General features: G+C 50.5%; 1 protein-coding gene and 1 long non-coding RNA gene across 2 annotated transcripts in view; one reads left to right on the forward strand and one right to left on the reverse strand.

Moving 5' to 3' along the window:
* Positions 1 to 311: 311 nt before the first annotated feature.
* Positions 312 to 20472, forward strand: part of LOC144580778 (uncharacterized) — a 107763-nt gene continuing 87602 nt past the window's right edge. The window contains exons 1-2 of the long non-coding RNA XR_013530903.1: positions 312 to 405; positions 4609 to 4666. This is a non-coding gene — a long non-coding RNA (uncharacterized LOC144580778). The remainder of the gene's footprint in view (positions 406 to 4608; positions 4667 to 20472) is intronic.
* On the reverse strand, positions 12253 to 20419 carry CXCL14 (C-X-C motif chemokine ligand 14). The gene is made up of 4 exons (XM_002744177.6): positions 20145 to 20419; positions 19847 to 19952; positions 16053 to 16166; positions 12253 to 13425 (listed from the first exon to the last, which is right to left on the reverse strand). Exons 1-4 carry the CDS (start codon positions 20242 to 20244, stop codon positions 13410 to 13412), a joined length of 336 nt encoding a protein of 111 aa, XP_002744223.3. The 5' UTR covers positions 20245 to 20419; the 3' UTR covers positions 12253 to 13409.

Here is a 20472-nt window from a genome sequence, read left to right on the forward strand (position 1 = left end):
ATCCAGGGGTTAACCCATATGATCTTAGTCCCATCACTCCATTTCTCTGCTCTGATTCTTTTCATGTGTTGGCTTTGATTTCCGGCAGGATTTCTTCACAGGACCTCAAAACAGACTTCTGGTTGTCTGAGTCCAAGTCTTTACGGCTTGGGACCCAAAGAGATAAGAGGTCTCTTTTCACAACTTAACACCAAGTAAATGTTATGAAGTCTCTGATTGGCTTTCTTGGGTCAGATGTTCACATCTGAGCCAATCAATGTGCTGGGGGAAGGATCCTGAGCTCTGATTGGCCAAATTGGGTCACGTGCACCAAGTCCTGCTGCTAGCATCAGAGGTCATGGGATCACGATTTAAAGCTCCCTTGCGCTCCACGGGGAAGAGAGGGATTCTGGGATGAAGAGGAAGGTGAGTTACCAGGCTTCTCTGGACGTCATCTGTGAAACGGAGATTACAGCAGTGCCCATTTCCCAGGCTGGTTGTGCAGGTTATGTAAAACAATGGGCTTGTCACTCTGCCTGGCATGGAGTAGGTTTCATTAACTGTTAGCTTCGAAGACAGCCACGATAGTCACACCTACTATTAAGTAAATCTGATTAATATAAAGGCACTTAACCTGGGCATGGTAGCCCTCTAGCCCTGTAGCTTTTTGAAACGGGAGGAGTGTTACCAAGCGGCATTCCGAATGTCTTCCTAGAAATGTTGGAAAATCCCTAATCCTTCCTGGGAACTGTGCCTGGCACAAGGCAAGAGCCTCTTTCTCTTTTTCATTTTTATCTTTTCCTAGTCTTCAGGCCCCTCCTGATCTCTGCCCTGTGGCTACTTTTTTTTTTTTTTTGAGACAGAGTTTCGCTCTTGTTACCCAGGCTGGAGTGCAGTGGCACGATCTCGGCTCATCGCAACCTCCGCCTCCTGGGTTCAGGCAATTCTCCTGCCTCAGCCTCCTGAGTAGCTGGGATTACAGGCATGCGCCACCATGCCCAGCTAATTTTCTGTATTTTTAGTAGAGACGGGGTTTCACCATGTTGACCAGGATGGGCTAGATCTCTTGACCTCGTGATCCGCCTGCCTCGGCCTCCCAAAGTGCTGGGATTACAGGCTTGAGCCACCGCGCCTGGCCGGGCTACTTTTTTTTAACCCACCTGTAATTATCAGCAGCTACCAAATACCCGGTATCCCAGTGTGGGGGAAAGAAAGGGAAACCGTGACTTCCTGGGGCTCGATCAGTCCCTCCCAGAGGTGTATGCCTAGTCAGACGGAAGCTGGAATGGGCGAAATCTTTCCCTCGAGGTGAGCTGTTGACTGCATTTTCTACCTTTAAGAGGAGTGCCAGCCTTGAGGGTGGTGTGTTGTGTTCTTAGATTCAATGCAGGGCAGCCCACGTGACTTAGTTTCTCTCACAATGCAGCAAGATCTAAGATATAAAATCATCTTTCTCCCCTTCCTGCTTTAACATTTCTGAAATCAGAATATGCCTTCTAATAAGTGTGTGTATTGTAGGTAGTGGATTACCAGCCTTCCACAGCCCCACACCTACTTCTATCTTATAATAAATTGATGCTGCTTCTGACCATCAGTGGTGTCATAAAACTGAGAAATAACAGTAATGTGCATGCTAAGGGACTGTAGGCACTCAGGGACTGTACTAAGCATTTATGTGCATGATTAGGCTTAGTGCTTCTAACCACCCTGCAAGATAGGCCCAGCTATCTTCATTTAACTACTAGAGAAACTGAGTCTCCAAGCGGGACTTGGCTCAAAGTTGCATGGTTTGTAAGTGGCCAAGCCAGGATTCAAACCTAGGCAGCTCTTTCTGATTCCAGAGCCATGCTGTTATGTGATACGTTATAGTTTCCTTGTCAGTTTCGAGGGTTAGATCTTGCAGCGGGGGAGCATTCTACTTTGTATTTTATGATCAATAACCGGCTCAAAAGGGGAAGTCCCTTTGTTCCACCCTGCCTTCCCCTCCCCATGGCACCAACTTCAGGCGCCAAGCGGCACGCAAGTTGTGAAGCTACCACGAGGTGGCGCTTTTGATCTTTCTCCTTACTGTGAGCTCTGGGCCCGAACTGCCTTTCCCTTGTCTTTCTGTTAACGCACAGAGATGTGTTTAGTGGAGCTGTTGCTTGGTGGTTTTCAGCAGAATTAAAGCCTTGCAGCCTGCTGGGAGAGGAACAGGTCATAGTTGGGGTTGGACGCCATGAGGGGAGTGTGCATGGAGACGCTGTCTGGACAGAAGAACTCTGTTCAGCACCCAGATGGTGGCTGGAAACCAGTGGTAGTGTTTGGTCATTTCATAGTAAACCTCTTCTCCTTGGGCTGATTCCTTAGTATAAAAGTCCTATGAGTTCACTCAAGAATCTGTTTGAAAAAGAGTGAGCTAGGAATTTCAGTGTCCCTTCAGGAGCTTTCAGGGAATCTCAAGTAGGAGGCTTCCCGATCATTCTCCTTCCCACCACACAGCAGCCTGCACTGAGGAGGGCTGCTGTGGGGTGGGAATGTGGGGGACACCTTGGGGAGAGTCCATTTGCTGGGCCCCGGGCTGTACCCAGGCATGGGAGGGACACAGGACCACCCTTCAGGTCACCTTTCCATTGACTTGGAAGAATGAATGTCACAATTTTAGGGCTGACATGTCCCGCATTGGGAAGGGGCGTCCCAGACATGCCCTTGACCATGTGTGGATGATAACATTTCCTAATGATTCACAGAGTCAAATATACGCTCTAAAAGAAGAACCTGGACATCAGGGCTCAGTTCCAAGAAGCGTTCTCCCAGCTCACTAGCCCCAAGTGACCACTTTCCTTGCTCTCCCTCCTCCCAGCAGTTGTAAAACACATATTTTGTGCTAGGTGCTCACCAGGGGCTGGGAATTCTGAAACAAATCTATTTACTATTTTTAGGGAACCCACAACCTAGTTGAAGAGACAGACATATCTAGAAAAATGCGGTTTAATGTGGTAATGCTGAGAAGTGGTAAAATAGGCTCAGACAGGCCTGGGTTGAAATCCTGACTTGGCTGTCCGGTAGCTGGGTATCTTTATGCAAGTGATTGAATCTCCATCAGACTCAGTTTTCTTATGTATAAGACAAGGATGATAGTATCGATGTTATTGGGTTGATGTGAAGATGAAATGAGAACTTGTGTAAGGCACCTTGCCCCAAGCTTAACCCAGGGAGATGAACAAGTCTCATTGATCTCCTTATCCTCTAAGGGATTTGCAAACGTTTTTAGTATACTGGGTGATAGAATGTGAATTTCAAATACTTCCCAAAGGTTGGAGTGACAGGGAATAAACCGGTAAGATTAATTGGGGCACATGTAAAGTGGTAGGGCTAGCTTCAAAGACTCAATTGCCCCAGTGTAAGATTGGAGTGAAGATATGTGTGGCATGGAATTCTGCTCTTGTGTGATGAGGCCTTGGGGGCCAATTAAATGCCTGCTTAATAGATGTGACTGGGTGACTGAGAACATGAGCAGACTTAGATGGTGTGAATAAAAGTACTGTGTGCAGGACAAGGACAACGAGCCACAGCCACATAGCAGGTGGTTTGGGAGGATGACCTGGAAGGCAGGGGCCTGGAAACCATCACCTAGAATGCCTGAGTGGACAACAGGGTTAGCCTGGGAGGTCAGGTGTGTCCCAGCATGGCCGCTGCCCTCTGAATATCTCAAGACTGGCACCCGGAATAGGCGTTGTGCTACCTCTGTGAACTCTGGGGAGGGAACTCAGGAAGCATCTTTTACTGTCCTGATTTAATCTTAACACTTCCTAGCATGTGGACTCTTCCAATCATAGAGTGAGCTGCTTTTTGAGCTGTGAGGCTCTTGTTACTGGAAATATTCAAGCCACCTGGATGTCCTTCCTGGGATCCTCTAAGTCGGGAATTACTCACACAGGGCCCAAGGGCCATAAGGATGATGTCAGGGGAGCTCAAGAATCTCCTGAAATGATTTGCAAAATATACCGTGCATTTTTTTTTTTTTTTTTTTGAGACGGAGTTTCGCTCTTGTTACCCAGGCTGGAGTGCAATGGCGCGATCTTGGCTCACTGCAACCTCCGCTTCCTGGGTTCAGGCAATTCTCCTGCCTCAGCCTCCTGAGTAGCTGGGATTACAGGCACGCGCCACCATGCCTGTATTTTTAGTAGACATGGAGTTTCACCATGTTGACCAGGATGGTCTAGATCTCTTGACCTAGTGATCCACCCACCTCGGCCTCCCAAAGTGCTGGGATTACAGGCTTGAGCCACCGCGCCCGGCCACCGTGCATTTTTTTTTCAGGGAAAGGGAATCATATTTTTCATCAGCTTTTCAAGGTGGCCCAGAGTTCAAAAGCAGTTAAAAATTTTACAACTTCAAAGAAATTTTTCTAGTGGATACAATTTTTCTAGTAGGACTAGATTCTAAGGTATTTTTTCCCCAGGTTTAAGATTCTTTGGATTGTTGAATACATTTTTTTGAGGAACATGAATTTATTATTATTGACTACTATTCACTGTGTGTTTGTTATAAGCTGCACAAAATGTTACACATTCTATTTGAATTATCTCACTTAGGGTCTCAAAAAATTCTTTGAAATTAAGCACTATTATTATTCTTATTTTGCAGGTGATGAAACAGGCATGGAAATTTGCCAAGGTCACAGAAGGTTTCAGATTCCTTTTTGGTAAATAACTGCTTCAAGTTTGGCCTTTTTATGTCTGATAAATGTAATGTTGGCTGGGCATGGTGACTCAAGCCTGTAATCTCAGCACTTTGGGAGACCGAGGCAGGTGAATCATTTGAGATCAGGCGTTCAAGACCAGCCTGGCCAAAATGGTGAAACCTCATCTCTACTAAAAATACAAAAATTAGCTGAGTGTGGTGGCATGTGCCTGTAATCCCAGCTCCGTGGGAGCAGAGGCAGTAGAATCGCTTAACCCCAGAGGCAGAGGTTGCAGTGAGCTGAGATCGTGTCATTGTACTCCAGCCTGGGCGACAGAGCAAGATTTCGTCTCAGGGGAGAAAAAAAGTAATGTTAATCCCGGTAAGTTAATCCAGGTTTTATAGGATATGAAACTAAAGTTTCCCTTGGACATTTTAAAGGCAGATGATAATAACAATAGCAATAATAATAGCAAACAACTACCATTTATTTACTGCCTGCTTTCTCTGTTGAGACATTTATCTCATTTAATACTCACTATAACTGTGAAGTTGAAACGGGCAGAAATTAATTTGCCCATAGGCCACTAGACTTTGAAGGAGAGGGGTGAGAACAGCTCTGTAGACACCTGGGGGTAGACATCAGGCTGAGGGTCTGGGCCCCTTCTGTGTAGCTCTTCCCATCAGGAGCTGCTGGAATATTTCCAGGGAAGTACAGAAAACCCCTAGCATCTGGAGTGGGTGAGAATCCAGGTAAGACAGTGGCAGCTGGACATTTCCTGAAGCCCCAGGACTAATGCGCTGGCCCTGGGCTAAACACAGAGAAGATGGAGGCAGTAAACCTGAAGGGTTCAGGGGCCACCTCAGAGCTGCCCTGGCTCCAGGCCAGGTGGCTCAGAGAGGCTGCGACACCAGCAGGGACCCCATGGCCGGCATCTTAGGCCTCTGCCTTCTCTCCCACCCCAGCTCCTTCAGGCTCAGGGAGGGAAGAAAGTGAGCCGCCTTTTGGTGGGCTAACACTCCAGACTTTACCAAAACCTTCAGTCCTTGGTAAGGTGGGGGAGGGAGCTGCGCCTGTGGGTCTCAGGTAACGATCTCCCAGGCTTCTCAGTATGCTTCAGCCTTCTGCAGCCTCCTCAAATTGGAATAGGATGTCAAAGGCCCATATCCCATTACCAGTCCTCTGAAGTAGCTAATCCCTCACTTAAAGCGCATGCCAACCACATTGTCAAGGAAAGATTTGCCTCAGTCCTCTTGGAAGTTCAGCTGCTTGGCTGACTTTTGTTTTCTTGAAACCAGAACCTGATGCTTAAATTGCCTGGGGAATCTCATATGGGCAGACACATGGAGAGAGGGACAGTGATTTTTATTCCATTCTTCATTCAACAGTTGAGTCTCCAAAATACCTGGTGCCTCCCAGGGAACAATCCGCCAACATCAGATCCAACCTTGGTCTAGCAGGGAAGGCAGGCCAGGCCGGAATAGGGGGTTGTAGGGTACTCTATGGGTTAAAGAGTTACCATAACTTCTAAAGGGCCCGGAATAGGGGGTTGTAGGGTACTCTATGGGTTAAAGAGTTACCATAACTTCTAAAGGGCCCAGACTCACTTGGGAGTTGGTGATCCAAGGGGAGAGGTTGACTGATTGTTCCTTAGACGTCATTCAGTTCCACACCCCACATACTTTTCTGCTAGGCCCTGTCAGTGGGGTGATTATACAGCACGTCAACCATACTTGGACTCTTGAGAGTGAAAGTGAACATTCTTCATAATTGCATTGGGTCAACTACCGTAAACCAGGACTGTCTCAAGCCACCCAGAATATATGGTCATCCAACCTAGGAGTGTCCAAAACTTAACACTGCCCAGGACTGCTTAGCTTCTCTAAACCTTAAGTTCTTCATCTGTAAAATGGGACTAATAATGGAGCTTGGTGAGAAAGCAAGTGCTGTTGTGGTTATCATGTAGGTTGAACTTTGCTGCCCCTCAAAATATGTGGAATCAGTAGGATCGGTACCCTAGTAGCCATAAAGGAATTGAAGGATATGCTTTATCTTGTAATTTTCTTGGCTTATAAAATTTTTTTTGGTTGTACCAATGTGAATACTTACCTCCAGTCTGTTTTTGTAGGCCATTATTTCTGGGGGAAAAAAAACCTTTGTGATTTAGAAACGATTCTTGTGCAAAAGCTGCCTTTAAATAACAATGGGTTGAAAGAAAGAGCCTGTTGCTTCACCATCCTGTTGCTCTGGGGGAGTAACTTTGAATATTAGAGAGTCTCATCTGCATCTAATTAGACGTGCCTACCACTCATCCCAGAATATCAACTCTGTCCTCATTGTGAAATGGGGCAGATTATTTGAAATCCAGCTTGGAACTGATTTTCTACCCCACAGAAAATCATTTTGCTCTAACCAAAACATTGAGTTGAACTTGATGACATCACGGTCAGTGTATTTGGTGTTGGGGGAAACCCCCTGCTGTTTCTCTGCTCAAGTGGAATTTGTGTCTACCAAATGGGAGCTGGAGCAGCCATTTCACAACTCCAGGGCTTCCTTTCTGGATCAGGGGGAGAGGCCCTAGAGTAGCATGTGACTTCTGCAGACTCCTGCCTGTAGGAGACAGAACTAGACACTGACAAAACAAACCTGGCCGAGGCTGGTTGTTTGTGGGGCCCAGGTTAACTGGTGATGAATCTCCATTTGATAAACAGGGGGTCAGCCCCAAGCCTGAGCACGGGAGCATCGTGGAGCATCCTACGGGCTGGGGTGGATGGGAACCGTAAGACACTGCGTACTTCATAGAGCAGTCAGTCTCCTTGGAGCCAGACACACGTGGGTTTGAATCCTGCCTCTTTCACCTGCCAGCTGTGTGAATATGAGTGAGGTGTTCATCTCATTGAGCCTTGGTTTCCTCATCTGTAAAATGGAGCTTCAATAGAACACCCCCATGTGGTCATTACCAGGATTCAGTGACAAATGTATGTAAGGTATGTAAGGCCCTCCAAATAGGATCTGGCTCACAGTCGCAATAATTACACCCATCCTTGTCACTGTCCTCATGCAACCTCAGGGAACTTGGAGAGCCCTTGGCTGAGGCACCCGGACTCTCTGCTGCCCTCTGGCAGTGAGACTCAGCACACACTTGGATGGAGAAAGCTGGGAAGTGTTACTTTGACAGCAAGAAAATAGCTTAGGGTTTTAGTGCTTTCTTGAAAACCTCCAAGAATATCCATGGAACTTTTCAAAAACAGGAGAAGAAAATACCCCAGAGGCTCTAAAAGCAGCATGGTGTCTTCCTTGTATTCGAGGTTGAGCAGGAAAGGTTGTGTGGGCTTCCAGATCCTGGCAGGACAGGCAGGAGGTGGTGACCCAGGAGAGAAGGGACCTGGGCGAGAGGGGAGTGGGGACTGAGGCTGGGGCTGGGCTCTGTGGACATGCATCTGGGGCATGGCTGATGCTCCCGGGCCTCCTCTAAATCCCCCAGCGTTCTCTACTTCTGTTTTTGGGGCTCTGCTGTGGCTATCCCATCTCATCACACTGGGACATGGTGGCCACAGGCCATGTCAGGGCCGGCATGAAATCAACACCTTTTATTTTTCTTGCCTGATTATGACTTGCAATCTGCCATGAGCCTTCCCAGGACTGTCAGAGGTCTTGATCAGGGATCTCCTCCTCTGAGCCTGGGTGAGGCACCTGCCCCTTTCGGGCTGCCCCAGAGCCTGCCATGAGTCCATCTGGCAGTCAGACCAACAGGTGATTTCAGGCAGCTTCTTTGCCTCCCTTGGAGACTGAGTTACTGGAGGGGCCATCTCCAACATGCAGCACAGAGCAGACATTTAAACATGAAACAGTAGCTGGGTGAATGAATGGTTGAACTCTGTCCTTGGATAAAGGAGCACAGCACAGTTTGCATATAGCAGTAGCTCAGGAATGCGTGAAGAAAGCGTGTTCTCCAGGATCTCCCTATGATCCTAATATTAATTAAACTGTGTTTGAGTACCTCATAAGTGCTATCACAGATTCTGCAAAGTTTTTACAAAGCAGCATGTGACACAGCCCCTGTTTCTGAGAAGGGCCTCTCCTTAGATGCTCAGGTTAAAATAAAACTGTTAAATTGTAGTGCAAGTTATGTAATAATTCAGGACCAAAATGAATCCCCCATATGGATATTAGAGTTGATACTGGAGGCAGGGTCTGCTTCATGGGCTTGTGGCATGTGAGTCACACAGAGCATGTCTGGAGAGGGCCCCATGCTTGGTTTAATGCCCTGCTGTGGCCATCTAGAAATTCTTTTTTTTTTTTTTTTTGAGACGGAGTTTCGCTCTTGTTACCCAGGCTGGAGTGCAATGGCGCGATCTCAGCTCACCGCAACCTCCGCCTCCTGGGTTTAGGCAATTCTCCTCCCTCAGCCTCCTGACTAGCTGGGACCACAGGCACGCGCCACTGTGCCCAGCTAATTTTTTGTATATTTAGTAGAGACGGGGTTTCACCATGTTGACCGGGATGGTCTCGATCTCTTGACCTCGTGATCCACCCAGCTCGGCCTCCCAAAGTGCTGGGATTACAGGCGTGAGCCACCGCGCCTGGCTAGAAATTCTTAATAATTTTTGAACAAGGGGCCCTGTATCATTTTTTTTTTTTTGCACCTGGCGCTGCAAATTACATGGTCAGTCCAGGGTGACCAGGAGAAGCTCCGAGTGGAGGAGATCTGAGAGGGGTCAATGAGGGGGAGGAGTCAAGCTGCAGGGCTGGGCTGGAGCACTCTGAGGACATGGCCATGCTGGTGTCAGCCCACCGCAGCACCAGGCCTGCTGAGAATGAGCCTGTGGGAAGTCAGGGGCAATGGCATGTGGCTCCAAAACAAGCCTGACTGTGAGGAGGTAGTGGCTGCAGAGGAGGTGGGGCCTGCCCCTTGTGCAGAGGAGAAGCTCCCTCTTAACCAGGGAAACGTGTGAGAGCCACGAATGCAGGGCCCACTCTGAAAGGCCACCTGGTCTCGTTTTGCTGCGCTAAGATGACTCTCTTTGCTGGAAGGTGGCAGGTGGACACCCCACAGGGATATGGGAGACCCAGAGGAGAAAAGGTACCGGAAAGAGGTCTGTAACCCCCGGAAAGAAAATTCTTCTCCGGAGCCTCGCGCAGTTCCGGGTGCCTGTGGATCCTCATTTGGTGTTTCGTGAAGTGTTTGAGCTCAGAATCTATTCTCAGTGGTTGGGCTAATCCCTGTCTGCTGGAGGAAAGGGCCCAAGCTCTCCCTGGAAGCATAGCCCAGCCTCTGTTCTCCTTGGACCCCACCTCTGTAGGGAATGGAGACATTTACACACAGCCTCTCCACCCTTTCTGCTCTTTGACCCACTGAGGCTTGAGTTCCAGGGCTCCCTCTATTCTCCTAAGCAAAGCGCTTCCCTTGTCTGGGCACCTGCAACGTATCACATCGTGGGAGCACAGTTAGAGCATGCAGGGCCAGTGCTTGGGTGAGTTCCTGGATCAGTGGCTGGCCCGCTGTGAGGTGACACTGTTACTGTTACTAATGATCCAATCTGTGACTTGGGACATCAGAGAAGGGAGGGACCATCCAGGCCAGCAGAGTTGGAGGAGGGTGCCCTAGCTCTAGAGCCACAGGCAGGTCGAGGAGAACCTCAGTAAGGACAGGGAGTGTATGTGGCTTGTTCACAAGCAGTACCTGAGCCCTGTACTGTCTTGTAGTGGCTTTTGTTCTGGGTGTCCGGGGCTCTTCAGCCAGCTTTGTACATTGGCCTTCCCTTCTGAGGCTCCACTGGTGCTGCTCTGAGGCTGGGCAGGTTTTGCGGTTCCCAACAAGAGGCTGAGCCTCTGCTCTGCCTTGCCCTGGCATGCACTGTCTTATGGGGCTCTCCCACTCTGTTCTGTCTGTTGGTATCAGGGTTTCCCTCACCAGTCTACCTCCTTTCTCTGTAATGAAGGGAAAGGCAGGACCACCCTGGGCATTCATGGTCTCCAGCTCACTGTGGCCTCAGCCCACCCCTCCTCTACCCCTCAGCAGAAAGGCTGCCAGGCAGTGGAGGGTGTGATAAGTGGTCGCTTTGTGACTTTGGGCAACTTTTTTAACCTCTCTGATCTTCAGTTTCCTCAGGAATGCATGTGGTATAATTTGTGGTGCCAGGAGGAAATAAGGTGGTGATGACAGCATTTGTGGCAGCACCTTGTAGGGCCCTGCTAGGACAGGGTACTTGCTGGGTGTCCTCGTCAGTGTGTGCAGAGCCAGCGTGTCAGGAAGCTGTCTGGGGAAGTGAAAGGGACATGGGTGACTGGCTCTCAGTTGCAAGTGTAGCAGACAGGGTGGAGGCATGTCCCCCTGAGCAGTCCTGCTGGGTGTGGAGAACCCAGGGAGGGCAGAGGGGCCTGTTTCAGGGCCTGGCTGACTTAGGGTACAGTGAGATGCAGGGCTATAGGTAGTTGGTACAAAGTGCAAAGTGGCTTGCCTGATGTTATGCTTATTAAATAGCTTCTGGCTGGGCATGGTGGATCATGCCTGTAATCCCAGCATTTTGAGAGGCTGTGGTGGGAGGAGGATCACTTGAGTCCAGGAGTCTGAGACCGGCCTGGGCAACATAGGAAGACCCCATTTTGCCAGGCATGGTGGTATGTGCCTGTCGTCGAAGCTACTTGGGATGCTGAGGCAGGAGGATCCCTTGAGGTCAGGAGTTTGAGGCTGCAGTGAGCTGTGCTTGTGCCTGGGTGACAGAGTGAAACTCTGTCTCGGGGGGGGGGGGAGCGGGGGGAGGGCTTCCATTACCATGTGCTCACCATGCCCTGGTATCCTGCTGTGCCTGACATGGGCCTACCTCCTGCAGTCCCTAGAAGTGCCATGAGGTGTGCCCTACTGTCTGCCTGTCCACCTGGCAGGAGCAGAAACAGCTGCAGTATCTCCCAGGCATGGCTCCCAGATGCCCAGCCCAAGTCCCACAGCCTCCTGGGCAGGCATTTCCCACCTCCCCGAGTCCCCCTGGCGTCTCGGGGCCCTGGACCCCAGGCCATCTTGACTGGCCCCATCTACTATCTTCTCTAAGTGGGAGAATAAGAGTGTGATGTGATCACCTCACTGAGCCTTGGTTTCCTCATCTGTAAAATGGAGCGTCAATAGAACCACCCCTGTTGTGGTTGTTACCAGGATTTAATGAGATAGAGCATGTAAGGCTCTCCACACAGGGTCTGGCTTGCAGCAGGCAATAATTACACCAGTCCTCGTCTGTCGCCGTCCTCACGCAGCCCCAGGGAACTTGGAGAACCCTTGGCTGAGGCGCCGAGGCTCTTTGCTGCCCTCTGGTGGTGAGGCTCCGCGCTGTCTTGCGCGGAGGAGGCTGGAATGGTGATCCAGTTCCCTGTGCTCCAACCTGCCCGCTGGGATAAACCTGCTGCAGGGGTAGGAAAGCCTCAAGGCCTGGCTTCTTGGCTTCCCAACTGTAATGACAGCTCCACACATTCCACAGAAGTGATGGTGCTAACAGGTATTTGGGAAGTACCAGTTTTCTTTCCCAACATCTTTGTATTTTTTCAGGACATGGCAAACATTTTATTGTCATCCCAGGTTAATCAAATAGAAAAAAGGCAGCAGGCTAGAATGTTGGTACATTTCAAATATATTTTATTACTTTCCATCTTAGAAAGAATATGAAACCTGCATGCAACGCTAATGGTTTCTGACATGTATGTAGCATATAACACAGCAGTACAATGCAGCGCATACTGGGGGATGGGCAGAGTGTGGAGGGGGTGTTCTTAAGGGTATATGTACAGAGGAAAGGGCACATGGTCATCTCAGCTTTAGAAACAGGACTGCACTGTTTAACATTGAAGAATTACATGGGGAGTCACAAATATATTGCTTTAGTACTGCATGTTCCATTGCAGCGAGGGAAAGAAACATGCTTTGAAGGTTTTCCCTTGTCAACAGAAAGTGTGTCTGTAGCTGTGTACTGCACAAGTATTCATATATTTTTAAGTTTTCTCCTAAGGTTTTTGCTGACAGTGTTGGGAAACTCACATGCTTCTGAAGCATTAAAGATTGAACCTGTGAACCTTTCAGAAACCCTCAGGTTGGGAAAGACCCCACACCTTCTTTAAGAATTATTTGCCTTGCCATCACAGGCTCTTGGAAATGTTTCCTAGAGTGTGTAAAAATTAACCAGGGAAGAATGAAGCACATTTTTTTTTCTGGCAACCAAACTTGAGCTCCTTAAAGAACAGATGCAGAGAGACCTGCTCCTGCTTGCCTGGCCACAGGGGCCACTGCAGAGTCACACTAAGGCTGTGACCGGCCATAAGCCCAGGAGAGCCCGTGGCAGCTGTGCCGAGGCTCCAGGACCTCTGAGCGGAAGCTTCCCAAGCTAGGAATGGAGCAACACAGCAATGAATTGTGTCCACCAAGCTCATTGTTCCTCCCGGGCGCTTATAAAGCTCAGATGTATAGTGACGTATGGACAAATACAGAAAAAGCATCTTTTAAAAAGGAAAGGCATGAGTTTTCCCCTTTTTGATAAAAAGCAGCCTGTGATGAAGCCTGGAGCACAAGAGAGATGGGTCTCACATCTGGAAGCCTTTCGCACGCAGCTATAAAATGTAAAAACTGACCCTTGGTAAAAAGTGCTTCATAACAATATATAATTTGTGTCTTATGCCTGTGAGAAAGAAAGGCTTTTTTTTTTTTTTTTTTTTTTTAAATCTGCAAAGTCCTTTGCACAGTCTCCCAACTGGTCTGGAGTTTTCCTATCAGAGGTTTTTCACCCTATTCTTCGTAGACCCTGGGGAGAAAAAAACACACGTGTAAGTGGCTCAGGACACGAGGCAGGCAGTTCACAAGCTGCTGCTAAGTGGCTTTATTCATGTCTGGTCTGCAGGGAGTGCCCTTGTCCCAGGACTGCCCAAACCCCTGGGGGATGTGGGAGGGACCCTTCTGAGGATGTGGCCCCAGGGACCATGAAAACGCACACCAGTGTGGCTCTGTCCTTTCTAACCATCTGCAGTCTCACCTATGCAATCTCATTCTGTCCTCAGAGGCCTATGGAGCAAACCCGCTTTTCATGTGAGGAAACTGAGGCACCTCAGGCTTAAGATTTGCCCAGTGGCCATTGACTGTTAGTGGCAGGAATGCAGTCTTTCTCTAGCATGGTGGGCTCTCCCGCACCTCCTTGTTCCTTTCCGTGTCTGTACTCAGCCTCTCTATTTAGGGAAAATAGCAAGGGTGGGAGGCATTCTCTCCCTTGACTTAGGCTTTATATTTCTTTATATTTTGCCCAAAGAATGCATGTCCTCCAGAAGAATACTGGCTCTAGAAGCTGCTGTCTGGAGTCAGGTGGTCGGTGGGGCTGGGGCCGTGGCACGGGAGGCCTGTGCCCCTCAGTCCCCGCTCCTGGCCGCATTGCCTCATCTCTACGGGTTCCCAAGCCCACCTTCCCCTCACCTCTCAAGCTGTTTCCAGGTAGATATTTTGCTTTCTTCTAGTTCTGCCCCATGGCGGCCCTGGGGCCGTATTTTACACTCAGCTTATCGCTTCTCTGTCTTGTTCTTGATTTCTGAGTAGGACCACCGAATTATGCATTGAAATAAAATGCCTGACTCAGCTGCTTCCCGTGGCGGCCGGAGCTCTGGTCTCTGAAGTGCTCAGAGCTCCCCTGTGTGGTCCCCGTGGGCCTGAGCCCACCGTATACCCTTCTCCTTCCTCCACCCTAGGTTCAGTATTTTCTCTCTCTCTCTGCAAAGAGAACTTCAAACACTTCCTTTGTCACTGCTCTGCATTCATTAAGATATTTTCAACTTTTTTCAGGGGAGGGAGGTTGGGAGGGCAGGGACACCTCTTTCACTCCAAGAAAGAGGGGCAAACTTTTGTAACAAGGTGAGAGAACGCCTGGTAGCTGAGAGGCTCTCATTGCTTTTATTATTGGACTTTTGGGGGATAAAAAAGCAGGGCCATGTTTTGACCTGTGGGTGCTGCCTTTTCCAGGCTGCAGCTCAGGTGGAGGGGAGGAACCAGGTGAGATAAAGGTTTGGGCACCCCCTAGCAGTCAGACCAAGATGTCCTCAGCCTCTTCCATAACCTGCTCATGGGGTTAGCCTTGTGCCCGTGTTGATGACACAGGGCCTGGAGGGTGACAGAGAGTGGACTGGGCAGTTCTGGCTTTTGCCACATGAGCCGCCTGGTTTGACCAGAAAGAGGGCTTCATTCCCGTCAGATTTACAGAAAATAATTTCTCACTCTCATCACTTTCTATTTCAAGCAACTGCAGATGCAGCTGTTTTGGAGGCAGCAAAAAAGGCTCAGGTACAGGGGTTGAGCCCGAGTGTCAGCTGTGGGAGAGCTGGTCAAGGGCTGAGCTTGGGGTAGCACTGCAGGGCCGGGTGATGGGAAGGCAATGGAGGCACCCACTGTGGCTGCACCTTCCACTCTGTGAGGGCAGCTCATGGGGTAGCACCAGGAGGCCTGGTTTGCTGTCCTGGCTTTGCCCTGTGCTCCCAGGCAAGTCACCCTCTCTCCCATTTAGCCTTGATTTCCTCCTCTGCAGCGGGGGTGCTGGCACTAGCTCCTGGGGAAGTCACCTGCATGCGTGCATTCATGTGTGTGTGTGTGTGTGCGGTTCCTGATCATGCTCTGCAGGCAAACGTGTAAACAGACTCTGAGTATTTGAGGAGTGAGGCAGGACCGGCTACCTTCGCATGGTACCGGGGAGCTAGGAACTGGGTTCCCCCTCTGAGGCCAGATACCAGGAGGTCAGAGCTGGGAAGCCACCTTCCAACTCTGGGGAAACAGTGTCCAGTAAGCACAGGGCTGATTCAGGGCACTGGCGGTCTTAGCACTGCTGCCCTCCTTGGTTAACAGTGGCTCTGATTTTGAAGAGCCAAAACCATGGTGCCTTTCAGCACCTGCAAAGGAAGGAGTTTATCAGGTTTCTGGGCAGCGGTGGGTGTGGGCACCTTGGAGAAGAGAACAAGTTTTTGGCAAGGATCATCCTCAGCATCTTGTGGTTTTATAGCTAATATCCACCATCACCTAAGTGGTCACATGTCACCCCTCTGAAGTGCTCAGAGGCAGCCATGCCAGTGCTCTCCTTGCTGTTTAACAACTTACATAATTTAAATAAAAAGAGGAATTAAGATTATAATGCAAATGTAAGAGTGAGACAGACTTTAGTTTATAAAACGACAAACCTGACATCTTCACAAATGGACAAGAGATGCTAGCTTTGTTAAGCGGTGAGTTCCTCGTCCCTGGGGGTATGTAAGCAGTGTCTGAGAATCTGCATGCTGTGGGTGTTGTGGTGGGTGTTCACTTATTAGATGGGGCTAGATGACCTGGTTTGGGGGGTTCCCTTCCCATCCTGAGAGCCACAGCTGGGTCTGGGGGAAGAAGGAAAGCAAGTTAGGCGGCACGTACCTGCGCTTCTCGTTCCAGGCGTTGTACCACTTGATGAAGCGCTTGGTGCTCTGCAGCTTGGGGTGCAGGCAGTGCTCTTGACCTCGGTACCTGGACACGCTCTTGGTGGTGATGCTGAAATGGAGCAGGATGAGGTGGAGGGTTGAGGAGCCTGAATAACATGTTGCCCCTCATGTGGCCTGTGGGTGGCCCTGGTTAGAGCCTGGTCCCTTAGAGACTGTGATTTCCTCCCTCCTCTCAAGGGAGCCTACTTATGTGCTCACTCCCTGGCTGGCTCTTTGGAAGGTTCTGGGTGTTCCTTATTCTCCGACTCCATATTCAGGCCTAACCCTATATGGAGTGAGCAGCCCTCACTTTTCCCTTCAAAGCCCTGAGAGTCTGGGATGGTCTCTCTCCCACCCCCAACCTCATACAGTGTCTTGTCTCCAGGGCTCAGGCCTCTTTTGGGGAACAAAGGTTAGAGGACTCTTCCAGCCCCTCTGAGCCTGGGATCAGGAGGTGGAGAAAGCTAACGCCAGCAAGGAGCACGTGCCAAGACCTCTGTCCTTGGATTTGAGGAGCTCATGGTAGGGCTGAGACATGCCCTGCAGACACTCTGCTTTCTGTCTCCTCAACTAGTTCCCTGACCCACTGCAGATTGCCCCGGGGCTGGACACCTCCTGATCCTGAGGCAAAGTCTTATTGGCCTTGTGTGAGGTCCCAGATGTTTCACCCCTGAGCAGAAAAGCAAGACTTCTCTTCTGCACAGCCTGAAGATCTCAGGCCTCTATCAGCCAATGTCCTGACACCCAGCAGAAGCCTAGCCATGTGGTAGAGAAGCAGGTGTTGTGCAGACTGTAGGAGCCTGGGACTGAATCTCAAGTTTGGCTGTGGGACCTTGGGAAACCTCTCTGAATCCAGTTTGGTCATCTGTAAAATGTGTACAATAATAGGACTGTCTTGGGGGTTACTGGGATGGTTAAAAGATACAATCTTTACAAAGTGCCCAGGACCTGGTGGATGCACAGTTAATAGTTACTGTTATTAGCCATCGTCATGGAAGAGGAAGTGGCTGAGGGGAAGGAGTAGCCTTGCGGTGTGGGCTCCAGCCTGGTGGGCGGGCAAGCTTGCGCCTCAGAACTTCTGAGCCCCTCTCATCCAGGGCTGGGCCCCAGGGCTGACAGGAGGTAGGGGAATGAGGGACCACCTGGGGTATTTGGAAAAGTGCAAGGTGAGTGTTTAGGATGCCACTTCTTGAGGGTTCACAGCCAAGCAAGCTATGGTGGTAGACTGTGATGCTGGGATGGGCTTGGAGGGCAAAGAGGGGAGACTGGAAGTGAGAGTGGACAGAGTGAGAAGAGAGGCACAGAGGTTAGCTAGTTCCCCACTGTTACCAAATGGAAAGTGTCAGAGCTCATGGGCTAAGTTCTAGAAGCAGGCAGGATTGCCACGACGTCAGTCTCCCAATTGATGGGGAAAGAAAATCGGATCTTGCCACCAGAATGTGGCATAATGTTCCCGGGCAGCCTGTTCTCTTCCCTTCTCCGTCTTCTGGGTTTCTGGGGTCCCCTAGGGCCTAAGCTCCCAGGCTGGGTCTTCCTGCTGATGCCAGGTGATGGCTCCTGCCTTGACTGGACCCCTCTGTGACCCAGGTCATCCTGTAGCCTTGAGCACAGGCCAGGCTTCAGAGTGAACTCTGGCTGTCTCTCTCCCGCACTGTACCCAGTCACCCTGCAGGAATTTAGCAAATGCTTTTCTCTTTCTGCCTACAAGGCTGCTTTTGCATTCTGAAGGAAAGGACAGGCAACGCCTGATAAAAACCCTTTTCTCAGTGAGGTCAGCGTGCAGGCTGCCTATCCCAAATCCTGAAGGTCAAAGAGAACAGGAAGGGATGCTCAGCCCTCCCACTGTAGTGCTCAAATGCCACGTCATAATGCTGGGATTATGAAAATCAGTTGTGGAGGGCAGACATGGCGATTTGTGACTCCAGCAACTATCAGAAATTCTGAGTTCTGCGACCCTGTCTTACACAGTTCTGGGGGGTGTAAGGGGTTTTGGTGAGAGCTCCATGGACCTATGACACAAATTGCCCTTTTTAGAATCCAGACTCTTCTGGATTCCTCTGGGTGCAAGGACTCCCACTTGCAAAGCGGACCTTTCCCTCCTGCCCCTGCCCCAACCCCAGCCTCAGCAAAGATTTCTGGGTGACTCAGGGTGAGCTGGAAAACTTGCTTTTGTTCAGCCTTTGTGGCTGAAAACCTGCTTTGGCAAAAGTGCTGGCCCCTCATCTGATCTGGAGAGTTTTAGGATTGTGGATGGGGATAGGAGCCCCCAGCCCTCGGGGATGGAGTGGGAGGCTCTGGGGGTGGGGTGGAGGTTTAGTAGAGGATGATTGGATTGTGTGCTGATCTCCTGATGCCCCTGCAAGTTTCCACAAGGCTCCACAAGCCTTTCATGCACTTGCCTAGCTATAGTTTCCCGCTGTCTGTGGAAGAGTTTAGCCAGGAAAAGAGCAAGCCTATTTACTGAGGGCTCTGTCTTTTCTGGTATCACTGCATCCTTTACCCTGCTTTCTTCCCTGCAAAGTCTCAGATACCCTCTTGGTATATGGAGCATATTTCAGCTCTTAAATGAGTGAGATTTAACTTGCAATTCCCCCTGTCATTAGCCCCCAACCTGCAAGCCTTGAGGAGCTTGGAGCTCCTTTCCCAGCTCATTTGGCACTTGACCCCCACCCAAAAGGATTTTGGGTGTTTTTTTTTTAATTTGGTCTGTAAGACAAGGGGTAAGGGCAAGGGAGTTAATTTAGGTGCCAGTGAAGGAAGGCAGTGGGGTCAGCTCAGGCCCAGTAGCTTTCTGGATTCCCCTAACTTCAGCCTGACTGTGTAGCCCCCAGTGGGGGATGTAGGGTGCTGGGTTGAGGTGTGCCCTGCTTTCACAGACACTGTGTGAAGGTCTTTGCACCCGCGGGGGCCAGCCGGTGGAAGGTACTTGCCCAAACTGAGAATAAAGTGTGTCCTGTTTCTGGGGAAGGGGAAGAAGGGATGATGATGTGTGGCAAATATTTGGTGGCTGATTTGCCAAGGGCTCCCTTCCTGGCCAAGAGCATATTGATGAGGAGGCAGGGTGCTGGCCTCAAGTGGTTAACTGGGAAGGCCGAGGAGCAGGAAACTCAGTGTTCTCTCACTCTGCCCCAGTTTTTCCAGCATTGCCCACATCCCAACCAAGCAGGGCTCCAGCCATGTGGCACATTCACCCCAGCAGAGTACTTTCTGCAGGACTGCTCAGTATCCAGGACCCACAAGGAGTACAGCCCGTCAGGGAAGCCTGTGGAGCGTTCTCAAAATGAAATCTCTAGGAGCCAAAAACTGGCCGTCCACTGGTCTCTGACTGGAACAAGGTTCTGAAGGGGGTCAGAGTTTAAGATGTGTTTGCATTAACACTCTGTCCAGTGACAGAAGGCAGCACGCCTTGCAGTTTAGGTGTGAGTATGTTTTGAGTGATTTCAATCTAGATTTTCTGAATTGGCACAAGGGAGCCCTTTAACCCTCCATGGCCCTAGCAGAGTGGGTGGCCCATGGGACAAAAAGCGAGAGGACTCGTTTGAATCCTAGCAAGGGCGAACTTGGAAGCGCTGTTCCCGAGCGGGACCGTGACCCCCTTTCCCCACAGTCTTTTAGTGTCTCGCCAGCGTCCTAAGGACTCGCTGGGCAATTACAACAGCTTTTCCAGGGCCTTGAAAAAGTCAGAGAGAAATGCCCTGTCATCGGGGTGAGAGCAGTGCGTACCCCTCAAGGTGAGGAGCAAGAACTCACATAACCATCTTCTCCTCGCAGTGCGGGTACTTTGGCTTCATTTCCAGCTTCTTCACGTCGCTGTAGCGGATCTTGGGTCCCTTCCGGGAGCACTTGCATTTGGACCCTGTGGAAGATCGCGGGGCGACTGCTTAGTTGTACGCGTGGGAGGGGGATCTCCTGCTTCTCAGACACTCATGGTGCCCACCCAGACCCCCTCCCCCTCGCCCCGTGATCCCAGGATGCCTAGAAGTTGGCGCTTGGGTTCCCCAGGACAGAAGAAGCCGAGACGGCGACAAGGGGAGCTCCCCGCACTCACCATCCACGCGCGCGGTGTACAGCGCCAGGAGCAGCAGCAGCAGCGCAGCCGCCAGGAGCCTCATGCTGACCAGAGGGGCGCGGCGCGGGAGCAGGGACATGGGGAGGGCGCTGGCCCGTCTGTGCGGCGACTCCGAGACGCCACCCGGCTCTGCTCGGCTTCCTCTGCCCGGGGTGCGCCTCCTGGCTCGCTTGGCTCCGGCTGCGCCGTCGGTGGATGCCCGGGACTGTCTGTAGCCGTGCGCTGCGCGCTGCGCTCGGCTCTGCGCTTTCCACAGCCTCCCTCCGCCCGCCCTGGCCTCTTTTAAATCCGCTCCAGCCCTCGCAGC

Source organism: Callithrix jacchus, chromosome 2 (genome assembly GCF_049354715.1).
Source record: "Callithrix jacchus isolate 240 chromosome 2, calJac240_pri, whole genome shotgun sequence".
NCBI lineage: Eukaryota > Metazoa > Chordata > Mammalia > Primates > Cebidae > Callithrix > Callithrix jacchus.

Excerpts from the sequence above, each read along its gene's own strand:
- CXCL14 (XM_002744177.6), bottom strand. The coding sequence starts at position 20,244 with ATGTCCCTGCTCCCGCGCCGCGCCCCTCTGGTCAGCATGAGGCTCCTG. Across the intron at positions 19,953-20,144 it reads GTACACCGCGCGCGTGGATG|GGTCCAAATGCAAGTGCTCC; the intron begins GTGAGTGCGGGG and ends GATCTTCCACAG. Across the intron at positions 16,167-19,846 it reads TGCGAGGAGAAGATGGTTAT|CATCACCACCAAGAGCGTGT; the intron begins GTGAGTTCTTGC and ends GCTCCATTTCAG.